The 26,526-nt window shown below is 52.2% G+C and overlaps 1 protein-coding gene across 2 annotated transcripts in view; it reads left to right on the top strand.

The window, feature by feature from the left end:
- The first annotated feature begins 4,633 nt into the window (after positions 1-4,633).
- HNF4A (hepatocyte nuclear factor 4 alpha) overlaps positions 4,634-26,526 on the top strand; it is a 29,637-nt gene continuing 7,744 nt past the window's right edge. For both annotated transcript variants that reach the window (XM_040248961.1, XM_040248960.1), the window contains exons 1-8: positions 4,634-4,873; positions 9,082-9,256; positions 10,334-10,428; positions 16,640-16,746; positions 17,614-17,769; positions 21,637-21,724; positions 22,611-22,766; positions 25,585-25,821. In XM_040248961.1, the coding sequence (XP_040104895.1) occupies positions 4,759-4,873; positions 9,082-9,256; positions 10,334-10,428; positions 16,640-16,746; positions 17,614-17,769; positions 21,637-21,724; positions 22,611-22,766; positions 25,585-25,821 (1,129 nt within the window). In that variant the 5' untranslated portion in view covers positions 4,634-4,758. The remainder of the gene's footprint in view (positions 4,874-9,081; positions 9,257-10,333; positions 10,429-16,639; positions 16,747-17,613; positions 17,770-21,636; positions 21,725-22,610; positions 22,767-25,584; positions 25,822-26,526) is intronic.

The raw sequence follows: 26,526 nt of genomic DNA, 5'->3' as shown, positions 1-26,526 counted from the left end.
CCAGGGGACATGAAGATGCCTGGTGGCCCTGGGGTAGCCGGTGTCTGGAGGATGCCTCTGAACTTGCACCTGCACCAGGACAGGCTCCTTGGCTTCTCAGACCCCTGAGTGCTTCAGCAGTAACGTGATGACAGAACCAGTAGCCATCAGCGCTCAGAAGTTTGAGGTTCTTTCTGGGAGGCGGCAAGCAGTAGGTGAAACCCTCAAGCTCTGGAGTCAGACTGGGGTTCCAGTTACAGACCCTCCTCTTACATCAGGTTGGCCTTAAGCAAGAGGCTTCACCTCTTTGAGCCTCAGTTGTGTCTGCTACAACGCGGGACAGATCAGCTAAGAAGAGTGGAAGGGTCTTAGCACCCGGCCTAGCGCGGAATCTTCCTGGAAACATTATTGTCATTGAAAAAAAAAATGCTGTGGTCCAGAACGGCAGCTCCCTTACCTTCTGTCCGCACCATAGGCTTGAGCACCCTGCACACCGCCCCTCCTCCCCAACCCCTGGCTGCTCAGGGCATTGCTCTCAAAATGCCCCTCTTTCCTTTTCCTGAGGCTTGTGCTTCTCCATCCTTCTCCACAAGGAGTGGGACCTCCAAGTGAGCTCTAAGGCCTGTTTTCCCCTGGGATTTGGAACATGTTGAGCTGGGGTCTGACAGCCCCGGGAGGCAGTGCCGAGATAAAGAAGGGCTGCAGAGTTGATGGCAAAGAGGCCAGGGTTAGCTCAGGGCTGGTCCAGCTGTCCCTGGAGTTTTCCTGTGCAGGGGTCCCGATTCCAGCTGACTATGTAGCCAAGGTCAAGGAGTCAGTCCCAGCAGTCACTGCTATTGCCCTGTATGCCTACACTTGGCCATTTCATGCCCACACCATCCCCCAGGGAAAAGGTACAAGCTGTCTGGTGCCAAAAATAAGGTTGAAAAAGCTGGAACCTGAGGTCGCAGAGTTTGGGAAGTTGGCAGTGCCTGAGTGTTTTGTTTTTGTTTTTGTTTGGCTGTGCCCAGTCTTAGTGGTGGCACGTGGGATCTTCGATCTTCAGTGCAGCACGGCTGTGGCAGTGCCTGACTTTTGACCGAGCTCTTTCTGATTTCAAGGTCCACGGTTTATCCTTTAGGGGTGGGGTGGGGGTGGGGGTGAGGGAAGGACTAAGAACTTTATAGTATTATCCCGTCTCAGCTTCACAACAAATTTCAAGTTTGGCCCATTTTACAGGAGGAGAAACTGAGGCTTGGAAATAATGACTTGCCCAAGACCACAGAGTTGGTGGATCTCAGAGGTGGCCAGTTGTTTATATGAGGGATGTGCATCTAGAAGATATTGTTTGGGATCAACTAAGGATGGGGTTCCCTGGTAGCTCAGCTGGTAAAGAATCTATCTGCAATGCAGGAGACTCCTGTTCGATTTCTGGGTCGAGGAGATCCACTGAAGAAGGAGTAGGCTACCTACTCCAGTGTTCTTGGGCTTCCCTGGTGGCTCAGCTAGTAAAGAATCTGCCTGCATTGTGGGAGAGCTGGGTTCAATCCCTGGCTTGGGAAGATCTCCTGGAGAAGGGAACGGCTACCCACTCCAGTATTCTGGCCTGGAGAATTCCATGGGCTGTATAGTCCATGGGGTCGCAAAGACTCGGACATGACTGAGTGACTTTCACTTTCACCTTTTCAAGGATGGGGTGAATCGTGTGTGTAATAGATTACGCAAATTCCAGTTCATGGGTGGGTAGATTTACTTATGTGGTAGGTCGTGATTGGTGGGACATGGATGGGTATGAAATCGTTTTCTGGAATGTACCTCATAGGCAGTGGATCACCTGTGTTGTGTATTTGGTAAAGCACCTGTGTCCCTGTGTATGAAGTAACTTAGGGTGTCCAGGCTGCCCACCTGGAAGTTCTTGCATGTGGCATGGCTAACTCTATTGATTATAGACTTTATTTAATTTAATCTAAGATGCTGTCTATCGAGACCAAAGATTTGTTATTTTTATTACGGATTAAACTTTGACATTCCAGTGATCCCAGCCTACTTTTGGAAATAGGGAACTGCTCCCCTTAGAAACTGGATGAGACACCCTGTGTATAGGTTTATGAGAGGAGTAGCTGTGTGTGGTCTGTGTCAGAGGTGTCAGACAGGTAACAAGACCCGGAATCAGCCCTAGGTAGCCCCTCCCTGGAATGTCCCTCCTTCTCCTCCACGTTTATCCCTTAGTTGGGTCTCCTGCCCAAGGCTCTTGGAACCAGGCTCAGATGTCCTTGGAGGAACATGGGAGGAATCCACCAGAAGCTGAAGTCTTTTCCATCGGCCCTTTTAGAATCTCTGTCCCTCCTCCCCTCCCTCAAGGTCTTGTACTTATCAACAAACAACTGGGCCAGCATCTTCACCCCACTTTACAGATGGGAAATTTGACGCCCTTAGAAAGACATGATTTAAGCAAAGTTGTCCCAATAGTGACAGAGCTAGTCCGTAGATCACCAGGCTCTGCCATCAGTGGGATTCTCCAGGCAAGAATACTGGAGTGGGTTGCCATTCCCTTTTCCAGGGGATCTTCCCCACACAGGGATCGAACCCAAGTCTCCCACGTGGCAGGCAGATTCTTTACCGTCTGAGGAACCAAGGAAGCCCTAAATCTGGCCTCCTAATGCCAAATCCAGCCTCTCTTCTCCAGAACAATTGCTGCCCCCAACTTCCCACCCTAATTATCTAAACCCCAGGGGGAAAATGGAGGGAGGAGAACAAGGCTTACACAAGCCCGAAAAAGGGCTTCCAACAGTTGGAAGAATGTGAGGAGGATGCTTCTACACACCCCTCAAACGCAAGCCGCCTCTCCCTCCCGTGTGCCCATTCATTCACTCACTCACCTTTTCACTCGTGCAGTCCGCCATCACTAGTCCACCGTTTCACTCACTGATTCCTTTCAGTCTTTCAGTAATTCACCCACTCATCAATTCACTCGTTCACGCATGAATGCACCCTGTCTGTAATTCACCCACCCTTTTTTCTTTTCACGTTGATTTAGCTGCGTCGGGTCTTAGTGGCATCAGGCAGGATCTTTTGCTATATGGTGCCTGGACTCTCTAGTCGTGGCACTCGGGCTCAGTAGTTTGGGTGCAGGCTTAGTTGCTTTGAAGCATGTGGGATTTTAGTGCCCCAAGCGGGGCTTGGGCCTGAGTCTCCCGCTTTGCAAGGTGGATTTTTAACCACTGGACCACCAGGGAAGTCCCTCACCCACTCGTTAATTCACTCCTTCATTAATTCACCCACCCACTCACTCACTAATGCCCTCTTTCGCTAATTCACCCCCACCTTGCCCTTATTACTAAATCCCCCTGCCTGGCCCTTCCTGCCAACAAAGGAGGACAAGCTCCCAGGCCTCCAGAATCGTAGGTCCTCCCCCCAGACCTGCACTTTCCACCTCTACCTCGAGACCTTATCTGCCCAGCTAGATCAGGAGCTCTTGCTCTTGTCTGTGTAGCGGGCAGTGAGGGCTGGAGGGGATGAGAAGAAAAACGTTAGCCATGAATTGAAGGCCACAAGATTAGCAGGGCCCAGTCCCAAACAAAAGTGCAGGCCCCTTGCTCAGAATAGCCGAGCATGAAAGCAAACGCAGGAGCGTGAGAGGGGAGCTCCTTTGCCCCAGAGTGCGCTGCTCGAGTGGCTTGCCCACGAACCCCACTCTGGAGGGAGGAGAGAAACAAGGGAGATACGAAAGGGAGGCCAAGAGGGTGGGGGTGGAGGGAAGTGGATACTTGCTTGGTGTTTTCCTAACGCCGACTCATTTAATACTCAGACCACCTTTGAAGTTGATTGTGCATTTTCTAGAAGAGGAAACTGAGGCTCAGAGAGGAGAATCATTTACCCAGAGTCACGATTAGTAGGTGGTAGGCGCCTGAATGTTAATCCGGCTCTAAGGGGCTATAAGCCTCCCTTCTTCCCTGGGGGGTGGGGGAGGCATGGGGTGGAGCTGGGGGAGCTGGAGGAGGTGACAAGGAAAGGGGTGATAGAGTCTGTCTGGGCCTGAGCACCTGGGCGCTGCGGGGGCTGGTGGTGGCCAGAGTGTGGTCCTGGGGAGCAGGGGAGGGGACCTAGACAGGAGTCTGGGCCTCTCAGTCCTTCCTGCCCCTAGGGAAGGCAAGAAACCGGAAGGGGCCTCCTAGAACGAGGATCTAGAAACCTGGTATGTGGGGCCTGGGACCGACGCTTCTGATTCATGAGCCATGAGACGGCGTTATCTCCGTAAGAGGGTTGAAGTCAATGATTTGGGAAGTTCCTGAGTTAGGGTGTCTTGGAGGTGGGCTGTCAGTGTCTGGGGGCGCGTGTGAGCATGTCAGTATCAGCATGACTTGGGGTGACAGTGACTCAGAGGGTGGCTGAGTCAGGGTCCAGTGAGTGCTGGAGAGGCTGCATGTGTCCGTCGTCTCACAGGACTGGTAACATGGTATTGGGGCGTTAGGGGCCCCCATCTGTTGTAAGAGCACCCCGGTGTCAGCCAGAAACCAACAGACAGCCAAATCCCTGGGGCCCCGCCCAGCCGGTCCACCAGGGGGGGAGCCGATTAACCATTAACCCCCACCCCTCCCCAGCAGAGCCTCCACCCCTGCGCAGAGGCTAGGCCCAGACTCCCGGCAGACCCTCCCAGAGGACGGTTTGAAACGCAGGAAGGCAGAGAGGGCGGCTGGGAGGAGGCGGTGGGAGGGCGGAGCGCAGAGGCCGGGGCTCAGCCCAGAGCCTTCGGGGTGGGCATCCTGGGCAGGGCAGGCGGCCGAGGCGGGGAGAGGGAGGATGCGCCTCTCCAAAACCCTCGTCGACATGGACATGGCCGACTACAGTGCCGCGCTGGACCCAGCCTACACCACCCTGGAGTTTGAGAATGTGCAGGTGTTGACGATGGGCAATGGTAGGTGGGGGCAGGTGTGCCCAGGTGTGCCAGGTGGGGGCAGGTGTACCCAGGTACCGGAGCGAGTCTGACGCACTGGGTTTGGGGCTGGGGGGAGAGTGGTAGCTGAGCACAGTGGTCCCATCAGTGAGGGCACAGGTGTTGCCAGGTGAAGTCAATGTTCCCAGGTACAGTGACCAGAAGCTTTCGGGGTGGTGGTGGGGGGGTCTGCCAGGGCCATCTGCAGCAAAAGTAGGCCCTGGGTGTTCCTGCCAGGCCTTCGTGGTCCCTGTGACCAAAGCTGTCGCTGTGCAGCATGTCACCGGGAGCGGGGACTTCATGGTGAGCGTCCTCTCGGCACCCAGCCCGTCATTGGGCCCAACATGACCCCTGCTTGAACCCCTTGGGCCGAGGTCCAGAGAGATGGAAAGGTTATGTCCCGTCTCCGGAGACGGTGGATGGAGACATGACTATGTTCAGGGTGTCTTTGGGACTTTCCTGGGGTGAACACCCCACTTAGAGAAAATGGAGTTCTCAGGGAGGTTTTGCTAAATGAGACGGGGATCAACAGTGCGCATGCGCACGCGCAGAGTGTGTGTGTGTGTGTGTGTGTGTGTGTGTGTGTGCGTGCGCGCGCGTGCACATACACGAGCACACTGGTGTGCGATTGTAACCTCCTGTTGGCATGGGTGCTTGAATTTCCATGTACACACGTGGGCAAGTGGTGGACTTGGTTGCGAATGTGTGTCTGCAGGAACCCATTTGCATGTTTGTGTTCACTGGTCTGTGTGTGCACGTGTTCTGCATCTATTTCTAGTTGCATTTCTTCTCTGAGTGGGTCCGTGTTTGTTGTTATCTCTAGGGATATCTGTGTTTATCTTGCTTGTGTCCATAAGTGGCAATGAGTGTGTGTACAGTAAGCGGCAATGAGTGTGTATACGGTAAGCAGTGATGAGTGTGTGTATGTGTGTCCATGACGTTTGCACGTGTGAGCTCTGGACGTGGATTGGTTTGTGTGTCCTGGGTTTCCTGGACATATGTCCAGTTTGGGCATCCTGTCTCGTGCCCCTATTTGTACCTGCTTGTGTACGTGTGCACGTCCCCGTCCTGGGGGGTCAGCTCTCTCCAGCGCACATGTGATATGCCGTTGCCATTCACACACACGAGTCACATCAGCAACACGCCCATTTGTCTCAGACCAGATTACGCTGCCTGTGTGTCTCCCCAGGTTTGTACATCCACTCCCGTTATCACTGAGAGCACATCTGAAGGGGTGGGGGGAGTTCTCCTCCACGAGGAGGTGGGGGAAGGGAGGAGGCTTGGAAGCCAGGACGCAGGGACCTGACCAGTCGCAAGCCAGCCTCAGAGGAGGGGGGCAGCCCACGGCTCTGCAGCTTTAGCCAAGCTCTGTAGCACTTGAGTCAGCTCAGCTCAGCCAGAGGGAGGTATTTGCCCTGCCCGTGGTCAGTGGGCATGATGTGTGGTCAGTCTCGCCATTTGCTCTCCTCCGCCTGCCATTCACTCACTGTGTGACCTTGGGCATGTCACCTCCCCTCTCCTGGCTCCTTTGCAGAATGGGCTTAGTCACTCCAGGCCTGTGGCTTTCAGGAGTGTCCAGGGATCACGTGAGGGAGCTGAGGGGAAAACATGTAGGAAGCTGGTGCACTCGGTGGGGCGTGTGTAACCCCAGAGAGACAGCGTGCGAGACACCGACCACCGTCTAGCCCTGGACTGCCCCATCACCCCTTCAGAGTGGGCGCCTCCAGCTCCCAGGAAGTGTGTGTCCCCGAGACAGGGGCTAAGCTCCTTACGGGATGTCCTAAAGACAGGACAGCTCTAGCTCTGGAGCCAGAAAGGTCAGGGCTCCAGTTCTGGCATCCATCCTTCCTACCAGTGTAAACTTATGAAGCCATTTTTCTCTCTGAGCCTCAATTTTCTCATCTGTAAAATGGGAATAAATCATAGTGCCTGCCTCCCAGGGCTAACCAGAGGATCCCATACGATAAGGCACCTGAGGGCTTAGCACTGGTAACTGGTCCTGCACCCTCCATGAGTCAGGTCAGGAACTCTGAGCATCTTTAAGAAGGGTCTACATTCCCCATTGGAGTTTGAAGTGGGTCAGAAAGTTGGGGCGATGTTTTGCATATGTCCTGGGTTGGTAGCTCGAAGGTTCCAAGCTCCCTACCCACCTCCCATCCCTGATTCAGAAGGACCAGGGGGTCCTTGTTTATCAGAGGCTCCAGCAGACACGCCAACAGGACAGCACTGGCCAGATCAGCACCAGCCTGCATGCCTGGACCATAAATCCGACTCCTCTACTTAGCAGCAGTGTGATCTCTGGGCAGGTCCTGTCCTTTCTGAGCCTTAATGTTCTCACCTGGAGAATGGGCACCATCCCCTGACCTTGGGGAGTAGGATGAGCTACTTGGCAGCGCCCAGCCTATCCTGTCCAGGATTTGTGAGCCCTTCCCCCAGTCTCCGCCTGAGTTGTAGGGTCAGCTCTCCCGGTGGTTGGAGGAGGCAAGGCTGTAGGAGAAAGGGCACCAATGCAGCTTAACAATTATCCTCATCTCCAGGAATAATTCACCAAGTGGAGGGGGCCGTGCTCCTGGGCACCCTCGGAGGCGACGAGATGTTCAGCCAGGACATGACAGAAATGAGATGTGGCAGTGTGTCTGCTTGTGCACGGAGGCTGGAAATCATCTGCTCCCAGAATTGTCTTTTGCAGAAAAGTTTTTATTTTACAAACACTGATAGAGCGCTTCTTACCTGCCAAGCACTTCACACATATTGATTCACTGAACCTTCATAACAGCCCTAGAGATTATTATGTGCCCCATTTCACAAGCAGAGAAGGCAATGGCAACCCACTCCCTGGAGAATCCCAGGGACGGGGGAGCCTTGTGGGCTGCCGTCTGTGGGGGTCACACAGAGTTGGACACGACTGAAGCGACTTAGCAGCAACAGCATTTCACAAGTGAGGAAATGAAGGCACTGAGAAATACATTAACGTGGCCAAGGTCCCATGGCTAAGAAGTGGGCAGGCTCGGATTTAAACTAGGCAGAAGGGCTAGAGAGATTATGCTCTTAACCACAGCACTATATCCCTGTCCAGTGCTTAGCTAGATGTTCCCTAGGAGCCCAAGATCGGATTCAGGGTGAAAACACATGTGTGTGTGTGTGTGTGTGTGTGTGTATGACTTTGTGTGGTGTGTGTCTGCAAGCATTTTCCTGGGGAGATGGTTCACAATGTCATCTTCTCTAAGAGGTCTATCCTCAGTGGAAGAGTCGCTTATAAAAATGAGGGTTCAGCTGCGGAAATATAAGATAAAATTGAAAACGACTGAACCAGTCAATCTGCCCTCTTTTGCAATTAGGGAAACTGAGGCCCAGGGGAAACTGAAGCAAGGAAAAGGAACTTGTCCAAGGTCACTGACGACTTAAGAGGCAGCACTAGTCACCAAGACCACAGCCATCTACCTCTTATCGCCCTCCTCACATAGATTCAGCAGGGTTTTTTTTTTTTTTTTTTTTTTTTACCCCATGGTGTGTGGGAATCTTACTTCCCTGACCAGGACTCAAACCCACTCACCTTGCACTGGAAGTGCAGAGTCTTAACCACTGGACCACCAGGGAAGTCCCAATGCAGTAGCTTTTGCTATGGGGTGCCCAGATCCTTGGTGTGATCCTCCCAGGAGGGCAAACGAGCCACTGTCCTTGATGTATGTCTTCCTGTTTCCTGGCAGAATTTTGCAAGGCCCCCGAGTACCAAGCTGAGACTCATCCAGCCTTGGTCACTCAGTAAGAAATAGGACTTGGTTCTGGAGATGGTGGGGGAATATTTACCCCTCTCACAGCCCCCTCTGCCCAGCCAATCAGGGTCCATAACTGTTGGATGCATCCTAGGAGACAGCCAGTTTCTTCATTCCTTCCCAGAGAAAGCTGAGGCTAGCGATCGCCACCATGGGGAGGAGCAGACCCTCGTTAAACAACTCAGTGTCACAACCATCCCTAAGTTACGGATGCAAAATGGGAGTTCCAAAACAGCAAGGAACTTGCCCAGGTTCTTTGAGGGGGGTCAGTTACACCTGGATCTAGCTGAGGCTGAAGCTCTGGAAAGACCCGTACAAGGCTCACATCCTTTTCTGAATACAAACCACCAGGACAGCAGGGCCTCGAGGTGACTTCCTGCCCCCCCTGCATCCTCACTCTTTGCTTTTCCGGTGCAGACACATCCCCATCAGAGGGTGCCAACCTCAGCGCACCCAACAGCCTGGGGGTCAGCGCCCTGTGCGCCATCTGCGGGGACCGGGCCACAGGCAAGCACTACGGTGCCTCGAGCTGTGATGGCTGCAAGGGCTTCTTCCGGAGAAGCGTGAGGAAGAACCACATGTACTCCTGCAGGTGAGGAACCTAGATTTCTCCGTCTGGGAAATGGGTGCACTTGGGCTAATGTTCCCCCGGGGTCTGTCTTCTCCCTGGGTAGGTCTCGGAGCCATCTGCCCTTCAAGGCCTTCAAGCCTCTGATTTCTTCACCCTTGCAGATTAGATGGGAGTGTCTATTCTAGTCATCCCTTTATTGAACACTTACTATGTGCTGGGCACCATACTAAGTTTTTGCCTGTATTAACTGCTCCCGGAAGCTCATCGTGATTTTTCCCATTTAGCAAATGGGGACCTCTGAGGCTTAAGATCAAGTCTCCTCTGAAACCACAGAGGATGAGGCCCATCCCCCAACCTGGCACTTTTTTTGTGGTGAATAGGGGGTTGGCCCCAGGCCTTTCCACCTCTCTTAAGGCCTTGGAGAGTCGTCCTTCAGAAGCATCTCCCCTTCTGGGTAACAACAATAATAAAATAATAGCAGCTATAGTTATAAGCTCTTACTATGAACAGACACTGCCCTGAGCCCCATTTGGGTAATTATCTCATTTTCACCTGTCAACACCCCTCTGCAGAGGTTACTATTATTATCTCATTTTATAGATGAGGAAGCTGTGGCTTGGAGAGGACTGGGAATTTGCCCAAGGTCACCCGGCTTGAATCAGCGGCAGAGCCTGGGGTTGACAGGGCACCACCCAGAACCACGGTGGCGCCTGCCTGCCTCTACTCCATATGCTCTTCCAGAAAGTGGCTTTATGTGGACCAAGTACTGAAACTGATTCACAGCCAGTAGCCCGCTCTGGGCTCTGGGCTTTTAATAAGATACGTGGGAAATAGCAGTGCCTTCTACTCATAGCTGAGTGATCTGAGGCCATGTGTCCGCTCTCTGAGTCTCAGTTTCCTCATGTTTAGGGGGACAGGGTTGGGCTCTCAGAGAGTCCACAGGGCCTTTCCAGCTCCTGGTTGGTTAGCTGGAGGACTCCTGGGATGGAAGGTTTGAGCAAGGAGCCTGGATGTCAACCAGATGGCCAGGATCCTAGTTGAGCCCTGGGGGGAGGAGGGCTGTCCTTTCTTCCTCCAACCACCCCAAGCCCTCCCCAGGTTTAGCCGGCAGTGTGTGGTGGACAAAGACAAGAGGAACCAGTGCCGTTATTGCAGGCTCAAGAAGTGCTTCCGGGCTGGCATGAAGAAGGAAGGTGAGCCTCGGCCCCCGCCTGCCGCCCCCCTGCCCCACCCGTGCCCACAAGCTCCTGACGGCCATTTACAACTGTGGCCACAACTTTATGACTCGGTGACAGGCCCCAGGGTGACTGGCTAATGGCTGAGAGGAGGGAGGGCCTGAAGATCTGACCATAGGGAGGGGCTGGGCTTGGTCTTGAGAAAGATTCCGAGAGATAAGCTCCTACTTTCAGCTACTTGGGTTCCCAGCGCCACCACCCCTGCCTGCCTTCGCCACCACAAGGCAGCCAGGTTGGGTGTTTTCTCTCTTTTTTTTTTTTAATGTGATTTTATTTTCTCGTTTTTTTGCCGCACTCCTTGGCATGTGGAATCTTAGTTCCTTGACCAGGGATTGAACCCACACCCCTTGCAGTGGAGACACAAAGTCTTAACCACTGGACCACCTCAGAAGTCCCTGGGTGTTTTTGCTTAATATACTATTTCAAGTATCAGGAAAAACGTAGAGAATGGCATGACAAACTTCCATGGCCCCACGACTAGACTCAGCATATGTGAACAGGAATGGGGCGGGGCTCTATCTCCCATCTTCCTGTTCCAGGGTCAAGTGCCCCAGTTCCTTAGTCTTCATTCTTGGGTATCAGATGACGCAGTGTCCTCAGGCTCCAGAGAAAGGGAACAAGGCATCAGACTCGTCCTGGGTGGAGGAGGCTGGGAGTGCTGGGGCACAACATTTATTAAGGTATCTCCTGCCAACAGAAGCTGGGCTTTTCCACTGGCTGGACTTTCCCACAATTCATAGTTCTTTTCATTATCATGACAGCCCTGCGGGGCACTCTTATCACCCCAGCTTTTCATAGACAAGGGAACTGAGGCCCAGAATGGGTCAACAACTTGCCCAAGGCCCCTCCAAGTTGGTCGAAGCAAACTCCGAGGTTTGAACCCCAAGCTTTGGTCTTGAGCTCAGTGCAGTTTGGATGATACCTCGATGCTGCCTGCTATGCCCTCCGGACTCTAGGAACATTTGAAAGTTTTCTAGCCCAAGCTCAGGAAACAAATATCTTTTAACTGCTTCTCTGAGTAACTTGAGTCCATTTTCAAATCTCTCTGTCTCCTTCTCTGCTCAATGCACCTTTCCCAGCCCTGAGACTGGCTCCCAGACCTTCACTTCCAGCCCTCAGCTGCAGCACACTAACCAAAACCCTTGGTCTAGTTCTGCACAAACACACACCTCCCCCACCCCACCCCTAGCAGGATCCTGGGACCCAGCCTTCTCCTGGCCAACTGGGAATAGGGGGAGCTTGGCTTTGGCAGTCTCCCTTCCGTGACTCTGCCTCTGAGCCCCTTTTTCTCTGCCCACCTCCTGGGAAATATTCTCTGGGCCTCATCCCCATAGGACCCTGAGAGTTTATGACCCCTGAGAGGCTATGACCCTCAGGAACACACCATGATTCTCACAACACCAGGATTCTCTCATCTGGACCTCAGTGGTTCTCAAGAGCAAGGAGAACCTTTTTCAAAGGGCAGATGCCCCCAGCTCTCCCCCACCGTTTTCAGTGGGATTGCACTGCTCTCACCTTGAACTTGAGCACAACTTTGTCAAATGAGAAATGTTATGAATGAGGGACTTTCCTGGCTGTCTAGTGGTTAAGACTCTGTGCTTCCACTGCAGGAAGCGAGGGTTCAATCCCTCGTCGGGCAACTACTATCTCACATTCGACAGGCCATGGCCACCAAAAAAAGAAAATAAATAAATAAAAGAAATGCCATGAATGGGAATATGAAGCATGTGTGAACAGCTAGGGGCTTTCCTGGTGCCTCAGTGGTAAAGTATCTGCCTGCAATGCAGAAGATCCAGGAGACCCGGGTTTGATCCCTGGGTTGGGAAGATCCCTTGGAGGAGGGCATGGCGACCTATTCCAGTATTCTTGCTTGGAGAATCCCATGGACAGAGGTGCCTGGCAAGCTTATAGCCCATGGGGTCACAAAGTCGGACACGACTGAAGCAACTGAGCACACACACGTGAATAGCTAGAGGCAAGGAAAAGATTGAGAGCTACAGTCTAAGAGCCAAACAGTTTAGGGTTCTAAGAGCCAGTGTTTCTATCAGCTCAACAGCCTAAGATTTTATGTTTGAGAGAGTAAATCTCTTGTGTTAAAATTCCAAGCCTTGTGACATGTGGGAGGGAGAAAGGTTGGCAGCTCACCTGAGCGGACAGCAACCTTCTTAGGTTGTAGGTAGCCTGTTCCTGCATCTCACTGGTCTTTATAGGTGTCTCTTATTAAACATTCAGAGTCACTTTTATGTCTGTTACTTCAGTGAAGTTTCTGCTGCATCTGGGCTTCGGTGTTCACATCTATAAAATCACAGGGGTGGATAATGAACCCTTCCAGCTCTGTGAGTCTTGCTATATGCCCACTGATCTACCTGTGCAAGTACACACTGCCCACCAGGACTTGTGTGTTTGTTCCCTGGTCCTCCCACTGGACTGCCACAGAGACGGCAGGCCCCAGGGAGGGAGAGTCGCCAGCCATTCTACCTTGGCTTAGCCTTGAAAATAGCCAGTTGCTTCTTATCTTGGAGAAGGTGGCATTATGCCAGGAGGAGAGGAGGATCGGCTAATGGCAGGTGTGTGTGGGCTATAGTAAAGGCTGGTGGTTGTTTGCATGCTTGGGTTAGCCAGAAGATCCTGACACATGCAGTGGGCTCAGCTGCTTTGAGAACACGGCCAGGGTGGCAAAGTGTTCCACTGCCACTGTGGTCAAGTTCTGGGAAGTAAGGGCATGACTAGCTCTTGTCGTTGTTGTTCATTTGTTAAGTCATGTCCAACTCTTTGTGACCCCATGGATTGCAACACACTAGGCTTCCCTGTCCTTCACTGTCTCCTGAAGTTTGCTCAAACTCATGTCCATTGAGTTGGTGATGCCATCCAACCATTTCATCCTCTGTAATCCCCTTCTCCTTCTGCCCTCAGTCTTTCCCAGCATCAGAGTCTCTTTCAATGAGTCAGCTCTTCACATCAGGTGGCCAAAGTATTGGAAATTCAGTATTAGTCCTTCCAATGAATATTCAGAGTTGGTTTCCTTTAGGATTGACTGGTTTGACTACCTCTACCTAAGTCTTATAGTCCCTCCTTGGCTTGGTGGAAGGTTCTCAGAGCCAAGAGAATTTCTCAGTGGAAGCCCCAGGGACTGGGAGAGTTGGGACCAGTTTTTATTTCTCTTCCTCGATGGCCCTAGGAGAATCTAGAAATTAGAACTCCAAAGTTGACCATGAGGACAAGAAAGCATGGATTGTAAATGTAGCGTTCATAGACCAGTTGGATGTATAGGAGGTCATCAAATCTTTCCACTTTACAGATGGGGAAGTTGAGACCAGAGAGGTGATATGATTGGGTCAAGGGCAGAGGAAGTCAGGACTAGACCTCAGGCTCCCCAGAGCTGAGCAGACACCAAATTCCCTGGATGAGAACTAGGCCTGATGGCCTTGGGAGACACCTGGATTTGGTCAAGTCTTCTGAAACTTCCTCTTAACCACAGAGAAGGGCTCTGAACCTCAAAGGCTTGTAAGTTTGGCCAGAGGATATTCCATGGTGATCAAGTGGGTTAAAGAACAGAGACTCTGGGAAGAAATTTGGGGGCCAGTGAGCCCAGTGGCAGGTCCCAAATTCTTTCCTATAAACCTACACCTACCTGAGCCTGAGTTGTCAGACCCAGGACAAATGTCTGACGCCCGGCTTCGGAAATTCAGCCCAGGAAGCAGGGCCAGGGATGCAGGAGGTACAAGCTGGCGGTAGGCCAGGGGCCCATGGATGGGCCCTACCTGGGATCCCTGGCCCAGCCCCCCTCCCCACACCCCCACTCAGGGGTTCTCTCGGAAGACAGGCTCGTCCTCTCCGCCTCTGCCTGGGCCGGTTAATATTCAATAGAAGTTACATTAGGTCCCCGACCCTGCTAATACTGAGCAAACATTTGGAAAACATCATTCCGTGACTGAGCTCGCGCCGGGCACTGATAACGCCAGCCTAACCTTGAGGAGCCCAATCCCCAGCTGCTGACAGCAGCCCTTTTCTTAGGCCTGCCGCCACTTGGCGCCCTGGTGGGTGCGGGCTGGCAGCCGTGGGAGGGGTGTCACAGGCGGGGTGGGACCCGAGCAGGGGAGCGCTGCTGGGAGCTGGCCCCCCATCCAGGGTGGTGGGCCTGAGAAGAGGAGTTTTCTTACCTTGGGACCTCTGTTACATCTCACTAACTCTGGGTTCCCTTTACACTATCTGGCTTTGTGTGTGTGTGTGGCCATACCACGTGGCTTGTGGGATCTTTAGTTCCCTGACCAGGGATCGAACTTATGCCCCCTGCATAGGAACTGCAGTCTTAGCCACTGGACTTCCAGGAAAGTCTTACACTAGCTGACTTCCCTTCTCTGATTTCAACAATGTTTGAAATCAAGAGAGAGCTGAAGAGAGGAATGTCAATGTTCCATTGAGAAATGGGGTGTAGATTGCACCCGAGAATCAAAGCTTGTCTCCTTCTGCACCTTCTTTCGGCCACTCAGTGGATATTTATTGAGCACTCACTGCATGCCAGGCTCTGTTCTAGTTGCTGGGGCTACAGCAGTGAATGAAAGGGAAGATATTATGGCTTTCTGGAGCTTTCTTTCTCTTAGACAGACAGAGAGTGAAGAAAGGACAAAGACAAGTACCAAGAAGAAAAATAAAACAGGAGAAAGTGGCAGAAGCTGCAGGAGGGATATCCCCACCAGACAGGGTGGTCAGAGAGGGTGTTTCTGAGAGGTGATATTTGCAAGGAGACGTGAGTAAAGGGAGAGGGAGAAGGGTAGTTGTGGGGGATGGGTGTGAGTAGGAGGAGAATTCCAGGCAGTGGGAACAGCAGTGGAGAAGACTTTGATGGAGAGTGGCTGAGTGAGTCCCAGGAATGGCTGGGAGGCAGGTTTGATAGAGTAAAAGTGAGATGGGGGAGATAGGACCACTGTGAGGAAGGGTGACCTGACTCCAGGTATGATGGGGAGGTCCTGGGTTTCCGCAGTGGAGGGATGTGACCCGAGTCGGGTTTCAGGGGATCCCTTTGTCTTCTGAGAGGTGCACAGACTGCAGGGGTAAGGCTGGAAACAAAGCGGCCAGAGAGGAGGGTCTGGACTCCCCCAGGACCCAGCCCAGAGTGGGAGCTGCAGGTGGGTTTGCACAGATTACTGACAGCATGGGGTGGTGGTGGGCAGGTGAGAGAAAGGGACATATAGTGAGGCCCCCAGGCTGGGAGGAAGAATAAAGCTGCCTGTTCCTGAGATGGGAAAGACCAAGAGAAGCAGGTCTGGGAAAGAAAAGCCTGTAGGTGGGGAAACTGAGGCCCAGAGAGGTGTGGCCCGCACCAGTGCACGGAGACTGAGCGACGAATCCCACCAGGAACCGAGGTCTCCTGCAGCCTCATCCTCTCTTGGAGCTTCAACAAAGGCCTCCCAGTTCCGAGGGCCTGTCAGGGCGGCAGAAGGACCAGCCCACATCTTAGGCCAAGACTGACCCGAGTGGAGAAGCAAGGGGGTGTGGGGCCCAGGTGGACAGAGGCCCCGGATCTCTGAGTTCCTGGGAGGGGAGCCCTGTGGTGGGGCAGGAGAGAGCCAGAGCTTTCGCGAGCTGTCTCTGAGAAGGTTAGCGTAGAGCATATGTGCTTCCTATTGATACAGACCCCAGGGCAGGTGGGGCCTCCAGACCCCCTTGTCCAGGCTTCTGCCTCTGTACTCAGGAGTCCCTGGGCCATCTCCATCCCCCAGAGCAATTCATTTTGCTTGTCTTATCCACTTGCACCTGGAAAGGAAGGGACTCTTTTCTAAAACACAGCTCGAAAGCTTGTCATTGAGACAGATCTCCTGCTCAAAATTCAAGACCCGCCTGAAGCCCTCTGCCAAGTCATCACAGCCTTGCATGCCTCCCATGACAGGTAGATCACTCCTCAAGCCCCCCTGTTGTGTGAGGAGCAGTAGTGGCGTTGGGAAAGTTCTCCCACAAGCTGGGTGAGGAGCCATTGGCCCCTGTCCCCACACACTGACCTGGGCTCTGTGGCCTGGACACTCTCCCTCCCACCCCTAACTCCCACCTCCAAGTGCGTTCCCTTTGTTCCTGGACAGCCCTGCAGGGTTCACCTCTCTCCCCTTGTCCTTCAGCCACCCCTCCTGGCATGGGACCCCTCTCCTCCCTCTCACCTCCCTCTGCCTCCTTACAGCTGTACAGAATGAACGGGACCGGATCAGCACTCGCCGGTCCAGCTACGAGGACAGCAGCCTGCCCTCCATCAACGCGCTCCTGCAGGCTGAGGTCCTGTCCCAGCAGGTACCAGGGGAGCCTCCCCCATCCACCTGGGCCCCCCTCATCCCAAAGAGGAATCTCAACTCCACCCCTTTTCTTCCCATCTGGGCCTTAGAGCAGCAGACGGGAGTGCCCTCGGACATCACAAAGGGAAACTGAGTCCAGGGTCACATAGCCCATTTAGTAGCAAAGACTCAAACCCTGGTATCTCAGACGGTAAAGAATCCGCCTACATTTGCCTGGGTTCCATCCCTGGGTTGGATCCCCTGGAGGATTGGATGGCAACCCACTCCAGTATTCTTGCCTGGAGAATTCCCATGGAGAGAGGAGTCTGGTGGGCTACAGTCCACGGGGTTGCAGACAGCCGAGCGCAACTGAGTGACTAAGCACAGCATAAACCACTGCTGGCACCTAGCGGCCCTGTGGGGCCTGCACAAGCAGTCTCCGCGCGCACCAAGGGTCTGAGATTGGCTTAGCCCCGAGAGAAAAGAGGAGCGGACATTGTAGCGCCCTAGGGGTCAGCCAGCCCCCCTTGCTGTGTGACCTTGGGTGAGTTGCAGTACCTCTCTGGGCAGTGGTGTCTGCACCTTCCGATGAGGTGCCCTGCTTCTCCGGTTTTTTAGGCTTCAGAGGAGCTGGTGGAAGAGGAGGTGGGGGAAAGCAGCAGATGAAGGCCCAGAGAGAGCCATCTCCCCCCGTAACTGCCTCCTTGGCATCCTCCCTTTCCAGTTTCCCCACAGCTTCCTGCAGAGCTGAGAAGGCACCCACAGTCCAGCTCCTCTTTCCCAGGCAGGGAAGCTCTCTGGGGGGGTGGGGTGGGGGCTCTGTGCAGGGGACGGAGTATATGGAGGGGGCCCCTGCCACCCCAGCATTTTCCTTCGCCTCCCCTAGATCACCTCCCCGGTCTCCGGAATCAATGGCGACATTCGGGCGAAGAAGATCGCCAGCATCGCGGATGTGTGTGAGTCCATGAAAGAGCAGCTGCTGGTGCTCGTCGAGTGGGCCAAGTACATCCCAGCCTTCTGTGAGCTCCCTCTGGACGACCAGGTGAGGGTGGACACGGTCTGCGGGCGGTCCGGGCCCTGGGTAGGTGGGTCCTGCTGCCCGTCCCCCCACCCCCGGATATGGCCTTGGACTGATTCATTTCACAAACACGTACTGCTCATGTGTGCATGGAGCTGTTTAAATCACTACAAATATTAGCTCATTTAATCCTTCCAACAACCCTAGGTAAGGTAAGTGCTATTATGACCATCATATAGGTGAGGAAACTGGGGACACAGAGAGGTTAAATAATTTGCTCAAGGTCGCACAGCTAGTATCCAACACAGGCGGTGCTAGAACAAGCAGACAGGCTTCCAAGTCCAGGCCCACAGCCACTGAGTGCACTGCTGTGTCTGACGGCTCTCCCAGGTAGGATGTGGGGAGGGGCTCAGGGGCAGGGCCTAAGCCTTGGCCCTAAGAAAGCTTCTCTCTGTGATCTTGGACAAATTACTTCCTCTCCCTGAGCCTCTGTTTTCTCATCTGTAAAGTATGAATTGTAATATCCCCTTCAGAAAGCTGTTGGGAGGATGGAGAACATTACCCTTTGAAAAGCATCAGTGGTGTAACGGGACACCTACACAGTCCTGGCCTCCCTAAATGTCAGTTTCTTCCTTGTATCCCACCAAGATGGATTTTCATTCAGCAATTTTATTTCCCAAACTACCTTCTTTGGAATACCAAAAATGTCTTAGGGGGAGAAGGTGGGGCTGAGGGATGGGGCCCTGAGGACAGTCGAGTTCCTGAGCACCTTCTCAGGGTGCCCCCAAGGCCACTGCAGACATTTTCTTTATTTGGAAAAGAGGGGCTGAACTGGGTCATCGACGCAGCTCCGATGGAAGCGGGGCAGCACCGAGGGACAGTGTTCCAGATACCGGCTCCTGGTACATTTGCTTCTCTGTTTTGCAATTCTGCACAGAAAATTGGCAATGTGTCTAGGTCTCTTGAAGTTTCTCAGAAGTCCTCAGGCAAGGCAGCTGTTGAACCTTGGGAAGCCCAGGGCTTCTCAAAGTCCTCTGGTGCCCAGGCGCTCCTGGAATGCGTTTGCATCACGTGGTGAAACAGGCTGTGAAAACCCTTGCTTGGCTGGTCCTCACCCTCACACGGGGGCCAGATCGGATGCCCTCTCACACGGATTCTTTGCTGCTTCAGGAGGGATGACAAGGCAGGGATCTTGGCCAGGCTGCCCTGGCCTTCTTCCCTGCTCCTCGTGTTCTGGCCCCAGTCCCCTCTGCTGGAGAGGCTCCATTAATGTTTAATCCCTCCTGTTCCTTCCCAGGGGCTCAGCAGGACAACAAGATTCCCCCACAAGCTGAGCAATTGTTAACTCCATTTCCCACCCAAACCTCCCTGGCTGGGGCTCAGAGCATTCTCAGAGAGCAGTGATGGGTGGCCAGTAACACAGAGTAATCATTAACGTCGCCACCCACCACCTGCCCACCCCCAGAACAGCCTTGTTAGGGGGCTGCACCCAGGGCCAGGAGGGTTCCCAGCTCCCCATTCATAGTGTATAAGGAGCTTATCTTGCCTGTGATGGGTGGGGCACAGCTGGGAGAACTAGGGGATGTTGTCTGTCAACATTGCCCCAGGAACCAAGCGTGCTTGCTTCTTGGTTTGTTTTGGGCCTCGACCCATTGAAACCTAGCAGGCTGAGTAGCACTGGATAAGGGGATGGAGGCTTGGAGAGAAAGAGCGATTTGCCCAACGTCACAGAGCAAGACAGCCACAGGGTTCGACTCTAGGTCTTCTTCTGTCTCTCGATCGCAAAGACACTGGAGTAAGTGACGAAAGTCCTGCATGGTGTCTGGCGTGTAGGAAGTGCTTGATAATCAGCAGGCTTTGGTCTCCTTTTGTCCTGGTCCTGGAAAGGGAGTTCTCGCCCTCCTCCAAGGCTGTTTGCCACGCCCCCTCTTTTCCTGTCCTCCTCACCAGGCTTCACCTTGGGGGTTCACAGACGTGGTAAGGACATGGCTGCAACAGGCGCTCAATCGGGAGGATGTTAAGTAGAGTGGCTCATCCGTTCGCCTGTCCCTTCATCTTTCATCCAAGCAAATATCTATCGAATGCCTACTATGTGCCAGGTGTCCTGCATGCCTTAGAACTACCTCACGTCCTCAGCAAGGCCTTTTATGATTTACCCCATTGCTCTTCACCACATGAGCCTCATCTTCCTTTCGTCTTCCCTCCTTCCGTCCATCCATCCATTTCTTCTTTCTTTCTCCCTCCCTTCCTCTCTCCTTCCTTCCCCTCCTCCCTCCCTCCCTTCTTGTCACTATTGTGTCCCCAAACGAGCGTCTGGCACTTGTGGTTGTCATTCAGTCTCTCAGTCATGTCCCGGTCTGATGGGAGACCCTGGGGACTGCAGCACACCATGCTTCCCTGTCCTTCACCATCTCCTGGAGCTTGCTCAAACTCATGTCCATTGAGTCAGTGATGCCATCCAACCATCTGACCCTCTGTCACCCCCTTCTTGTCCTGCCCTCAATCTTTCCCAGCATCAGGGTCTTTTCCAATTAGTCGGTTCTTCTCATCAGGTGGCCAAAGTATTGAAGCTTCAGCTTCAGCGTTAGTCCTTCCAATGAATATTCAGGACTGATCTCCTTTAGGATGGACTGGTTTGATCTCCTTGCAGTCCAAGGGACTCTCAAGAGTCTTCTCCAACACCACGGTTCGAAAGCATCAGTTCTTCAGTGCTCAGCCTTCTTTATGGTTCAACTCTCACGTCTGTACATGACTACTGGAAAAACCATAGCTTTGACCGTACAGATTTTTATTGGCAAAGTGATGTCTGGCACTTAGTAGGCACTAACATCTGATGACTTCAAGAATGAGCAATCCAATGAATTAATGAATAAAAGCATTTTTTGCTTCCTAGTTTAGTCTGCTAAAGAATTTCCAAACTCCCTACCCTACCTTGCAGATAAGATCCTGGAGGCCACCAGCCTGCTACCATTTGACCAGCCCCATACTTGGTCCACATGCAAGCACTGAAGCAGGTGGTTCTGAAAAGGCAGGCAATGCCCTCCTGTGGGCTGGCAGGGCTCCCACCTGCCAGACTTCAGACTCAGACTTCCAAGGCCTCTCTGTCCTCTCTGCAGGGAAGGGGTCGGTCAAGCAGATCTCTGGCCAAGGACCGTTGCTCACACCCTTTGCCTCGGAAACCAGCATCCATATCCAGATTCTTACAACAGAATCTAGAATCTTCCCGCTTCAAGTGGGTGGATGCTCTAGAGATCTCTTGGAGCAGTGATTTCCCAAACACAACCATGCATCAGAATCAACAGAGGAGTTTGTTAATTTCAGATCCCTTGGGCCCACCCCAGATAAAGAGAATCAGTGCCTCGGGTAGTAAGGCCTAAGAATCTGTGTTTTACAAAACACCCTTCATTGTGTTACATAGCTGATCCATGAGTAGGAATTCAGAACCCACAAAAAAGCTCTAAAAGTTTTAGAACTTTTTTGGGTTTGTGGACCCTCTTGAGAGTCTGATGAAAGCCTTTAAGTCTCTGCTAACACACACACACACAGTAGTGTTACAATTTTACCAGGCACACAGACACACAGACGAGGCCCAGAGGGGAGCAGCAGCTTACCCCAAACGCACAGTTCAAGGGCAGGGTGTCCCGGCTCGAGCACAGGTTGTTTCCCCTTTCAGGGGTCAGCTGAAGCTTTTCCTGGTTTCTAGTTTTATCAGTTATGAGAGGAAGGAAGCAGTTTTCTGATGCCCATCTTATCATTCAGGAAGGTAAAGGCAAGCAGAACACTAATGCTGACTTGCTCCGGGTCATTGAGTTGGCGGGGAACAGCCTCCCCAAGGGTGTAGATGCCTTCCCAGGCATGCGGACACTGGACGCCGTCCCCTCTCTCTTCCAGGTGGCCCTGCTCAGAGCCCATGCTGGCGAGCACCTGCTTCTCGGAGCCACCAAGCGCTCCATGGTGTTCAAGGATGTTCTGCTTCTAGGTGAGGATGCTTTCTGCCCAGTCAGGGCTCTGCAGGAGGCATGCCCAGTGTGGAGCGCACCTGGGCATGGGAGATTTCCCTGGTGGTGTGCAGAGTGAGGGAGGCAGATCAGAACGGTCCTGTCCTCAGTATTCTCAACTGGATACCAGATTCAGATGCAAGGAAATGTGGACTCGAGGAATTAAATTCCCCAGCATTCACGTTACAGCAGTCAGGCTTAGCCCTGGGATAACCTGTGCATTCAGATGTACTTTCTGGAGAGGGAGCAAAAGACAGCCAGGAACGGCACAAACCCCCAGTCTATGTCACCTATGACTTCATAATGTGTTTGTTTATTACTCTAACTTCTTACATAGGGCACACCGTGGGCCCTAGTCTGAGCACTTTACAAATACTAACTCCTCTAGTATGATAACCCAAAAAGATAAGCACTATAATTTATTCCCATTTTACAGATGGAAAAACTGAGGCACAGAAAGTAATTTATCCAGATAGATCTGGCTAGTCAGTGGAAAAAGCAAGATTCAGCCCAGGTGGTCTAATTCCAGAACCTGAGCCCTTATGCGTGGTGCTTTTATGCCTCCCAAACAGCCCTTGATTGTCATCAGTCTTGTGGTCTGTTGTTGCCATTGAAGAATGGAGAATGGAGCTTGGGTGATATGAAAGGGGTCCTAAGAAGTCAGGCTCTGGGCCCACTCCAATGCCTGCAAGTCACTCATTCCTTTAATCTGGGCCTTGGCTTCCTCATCTGTAAGATGGGTGTGACAGTCCCCACCAGCCTCTCCTTCCGTGAGCAGCTGCTGCATTATAACTGCAAACAGCAAAAGCTAGAGGAGAGAGGTACACCCGGTGGCTTCCCATCCCCTCTCCTTCCTAACCCATCCAGGCAATGACTACATCGTCCCTCGGCACTGCCCGGAGCTAGCAGAGATGAGTCGAGTATCTGTGCGCATCCTTGATGAGTTGGTGCTGCCCTTTCAAGAGCTGCAGATTGACGACAACGAGTATGCCTGCCTCAAAGCCATCATCTTCTTTGACCCAGGTACAGCCCACACTTCCCACCCTCCCCTGATGCTCCAGACCCTCTGTTGAACTGCTCCCACTGAGCTGCGAACCCCGAGTTTACCACTCCATCTCTCTAGTACCACAATCAGAAGACATCTTTATCAGCTCCATTTAACAGATGAGGAAAATCAAGGCTCAAATGACTGATGTGACGATGGGGCACACTGACTCCAGAGGCTTGGTTTTTTTCTTTCCCATCTTACCTTTCTTGGGCTTCCCTGGTGGCTCAGAGGTTAAAGCGTCTGCCCGCAATGCGGGAGACTCGGGTTGGGTCCCTGGGTCGGGAAGTTCCCCTGGAGAAGGAAATGGCAACCAACTCCAGTATTCTTGCCTGGAGAATCCCATGGACGGAGGAGCCTGGTGCCCTACAGTCCACGGGGTCACAAAGAGTCGGACACGACTGAGCAACTTCACTTTTATCTTTCTCTCCCTTCCTGTCTGCTTTCTGATCCTTACCTCCTCCCATCCTCCTTTTATTTCCCTCAGAATTTTTTTTTAATCAAAATAATATCTGCACATACTTAAAATGGAAATAGTCCTCCCCACTCTGCTTTTCCTGTCCAAAGCCCACTCCCCAGGAGGAACCATTTCTGATTCTTTGTACTGTTTCTTTTTATTGCCACCTCTCCAGCTCTAAATAAAATGCTAACCCTTCTACTTCTTGATTTATCCATTTTAGAACATATTTTTTCCTCCTGTGATAGTTGAGAATTGTATTTTTCCCCATCACCACTCCATCTTTTCTCTCCCATCATCCTAACACATTTTTCTTACTATTTCAGTGTCTCTACTGATTGCCTCTATAATCTGCGCGTATGCTTTTATTTTTCGTTCCATCAACTGTTGGCAGTATCTCCTAACCTTTCATTAGCAGGATAAAGAGAATGTATTTGCATTCTCCCTCTTCCATCTACCAACCCTCCACTTCCATTTTCACACAACATCTTTTTTGTTGTTGTTGTTGTTTTTCCACTTGGACCATTTATAAAGTCTTTATTGAATTCGTTACACTATTGCTTCTGTTCTCTGTTTTGGTATTTTGGCTGTGAGGCATGTGGGATCTTACTCCCAGACCAGAGATCAAACCCATACCCACTGCCTTGAAGGAGGAAGTCCCCACCACTGGGCCACCGAGGAAGTCCCTGTACAACATTTTTGTAGTTGTGATTTTGTGCAAAACCTGTTTTCATCTCATGATGTCAAGATGGATGCCTGGGCTCCAAAGCTTCCTTGCTTCCTTCTGTCCTTCTGTGTTGGAGAGGTCCTGCCTCGTGCCAGGCACTGTCCTTAGTGCCAAGCCCTTTCTGGGTGAAGATTGAGTCTAGTAAGCATAGCAAGGAAGCAGAAATGAACAGTATATATGGAGCACTCACTAAGGCTCTTGTTGATCTCACCTGTTACTTGCAACCTGGTATCTGTGAGATAGGAATTGCTATTATCTCCATTTTACAGATAAGAAAATTGAGTCACAGGGAGATTGATAGACTTGCCCAGGTCACATAACTAGGAAATGGCAGAGCTTAGATTTGAACTTCAGACTCTTCAGCCCTCAAGCCCATGTTCCTACCTATCACACACTATTCCTGGTTTCTTGAGGGGATAAGATTTCTAGTTCCAGTTTCCTCCAGAGCCTGGCCCAAGCTGTGCACCCTGTGGTGCTTGGCATGGGCCTGGATGATAGTAACTGCTCAGTAAAATGTACAGGATTACTGCTGCTGAGTCAGGGCCAGCAGCCTGGCCTGGAGGGGCTGGTGACCTAGGTCAGGGCCAGGCATGTGGGTGGTGCTCAATAAATGTTTATTGACTGAATGATAGAATGCACAAATGTGGCCCAGGAGAGAGAGAAACCCTGCATTGGAAATGTAGGTGAAATTCTCTTTCTGCTGCTTACTTTATCCATAAGAGACAATAGATGTCTTCTATGAAGGTTGAGATTAACTATTGAATAACCACTTCAGTCACTTTCCTGGTTAAGAATCTAAAATGTATCCATTGCTTTTTTTTTTTTTTCATTCATTCACCCTTCCGTCCATGTACCCATCCTTTCATCTAGTTCTCTGTTCAACAAATATTGACAATACATGGTACCAGGTGGTGGGTTTAAAAGATGTATGTATGCCTGTATAGAGATCACAGTCTAGTGGAAGAGACATTCCACCCTGTGTGCTCAGTAGTGACAAAAGAGCCATAGAGGTTTGGGGACATCATGAACACTCAGTGCAGACCTGGTTGGATGGAATGGAGAAGGCTTCCCGGAGGAAGTGTGATCTAAGCTGAGACCCCAAGACCACACAGGCAAGGGAGCAGGCAAGTGGGGAGACTAATGAGGCAGGAGAAGAAGCAAGTGCTGAGGCCTGGATGGTGGGGCTTTTTTTTTTTTTCTTGGCTGAATTGTGAGACATGTGGAATCTTAACTTCCCGACCAGGGATTGAACCAGCATCCCCTGCATTGGAAGGTGGAGTCTTGACCACTGGACTGCCAGTGGGGCCTTACCTGGGAGTCAGGAGTCCTAATTCCACATCAGGGATCTGCCAACAAGTGGTTCTGTGGTCTAGGCCAAGTCCCCTCCTTTTTGTGTGCCTTGGTTTCCCCATCTGTAAGATGGGAAGGTTACAAGGTAACTCTTGGGAGTGTTCCTGAAGTCTTGCCCGAGCACTGGCTAGGATTCCCTAGGTGCCCTCAGGCCACTAGGTCTCCCATCAAGAGCCCCCGGAGTAACGGGACATTAGGTTCCACCTCCCCAGACGCTCCAGGTTGGCCCTCTGCCTCCCTGGCATGATCCCTCCCATTGCAGATGCCAAGGGGCTGAGTGACCCAGGCAAGATCAAGAGGCTGCGTTCCCAGGTGCAGGTGAGCCTGGAAGACTACATCAATGACCGCCAGTACGACTCACGTGGCCGCTTCGGCGAGCTGCTGCTGCTGCTGCCCACCCTGCAGAGCATCACCTGGCAGATGATCGAGCAGATCCAGTTCATCAAGCTCTTTGGCATGGCCAAGATCGACAACCTGCTGCAGGAGATGCTGCTGGGAGGTTAGTGTCCAGCCCGGGAAGGGCCGAGAGGTGGGCGGGGCTGGAGGCCGCTTCTCCCGGAGACCAGCCTCACTCATGCAGAGCTGCGTTCACCTCTCAGCTCCATCACTTCCTCACTCTGTGAATAAGTGAAAGTGTTAGTTGCTTGATCATGTCCGACTGTTTGCAACCCCACGTACTGTAGCCCACTAGGCTCCTCTGTCCATGGGATTCTCTAGGCAAGAATACTGGAGTGGGTTGTCATGCCCTTCTCCAGGTGATCTTCCCAACCCAAGGATCGAACCCAGGCCTCCTGTACTGCAGGTGGATTCTTTACCATCTGAGCCAGTGAGCAGGGCTGGGAGAGGCAGCCTCTCTAAGACACAAGCCTCATGCAGACCTGAGCTCACCGCTCAGCTCCATGACTTCTTTGCTCTGTAGCTTTGGGCAAATCCTTTTATCTACCAGAGTCTCAGTTTACTCATCAGGAAAATGGGGACAATGGCCTATTAATTCAGGTGCTGAGAAGTTACCATGTTCCAGTCACTGTTCTAAGTGCTGGAGGTTCAGCAGAGAACAAGAGTCAGTTTTCCCAGAGGTTGTATATGAGTGTATATATGAGTGTGAGTGTGTGTGCATGCCGGTGTATATTAACACTTGGGGTAGCAGATGATAACTGAGTGTATAATAAAGATAGCAACTACAAATTTTGAAATAACTAAGTAA

The sequence above is a fragment of the Oryx dammah genome, unplaced genomic scaffold, assembly GCF_014754425.2.
Source record: "Oryx dammah isolate SB20612 unplaced genomic scaffold, SCBI_Odam_1.1 HiC_scaffold_10, whole genome shotgun sequence".
NCBI classification, from domain to species: domain Eukaryota; kingdom Metazoa; phylum Chordata; class Mammalia; order Artiodactyla; family Bovidae; genus Oryx; species Oryx dammah.
Note: the sequence above shows the minus strand (reverse complement) of the source record. Positions and strands in the feature narration are given on the sequence as shown.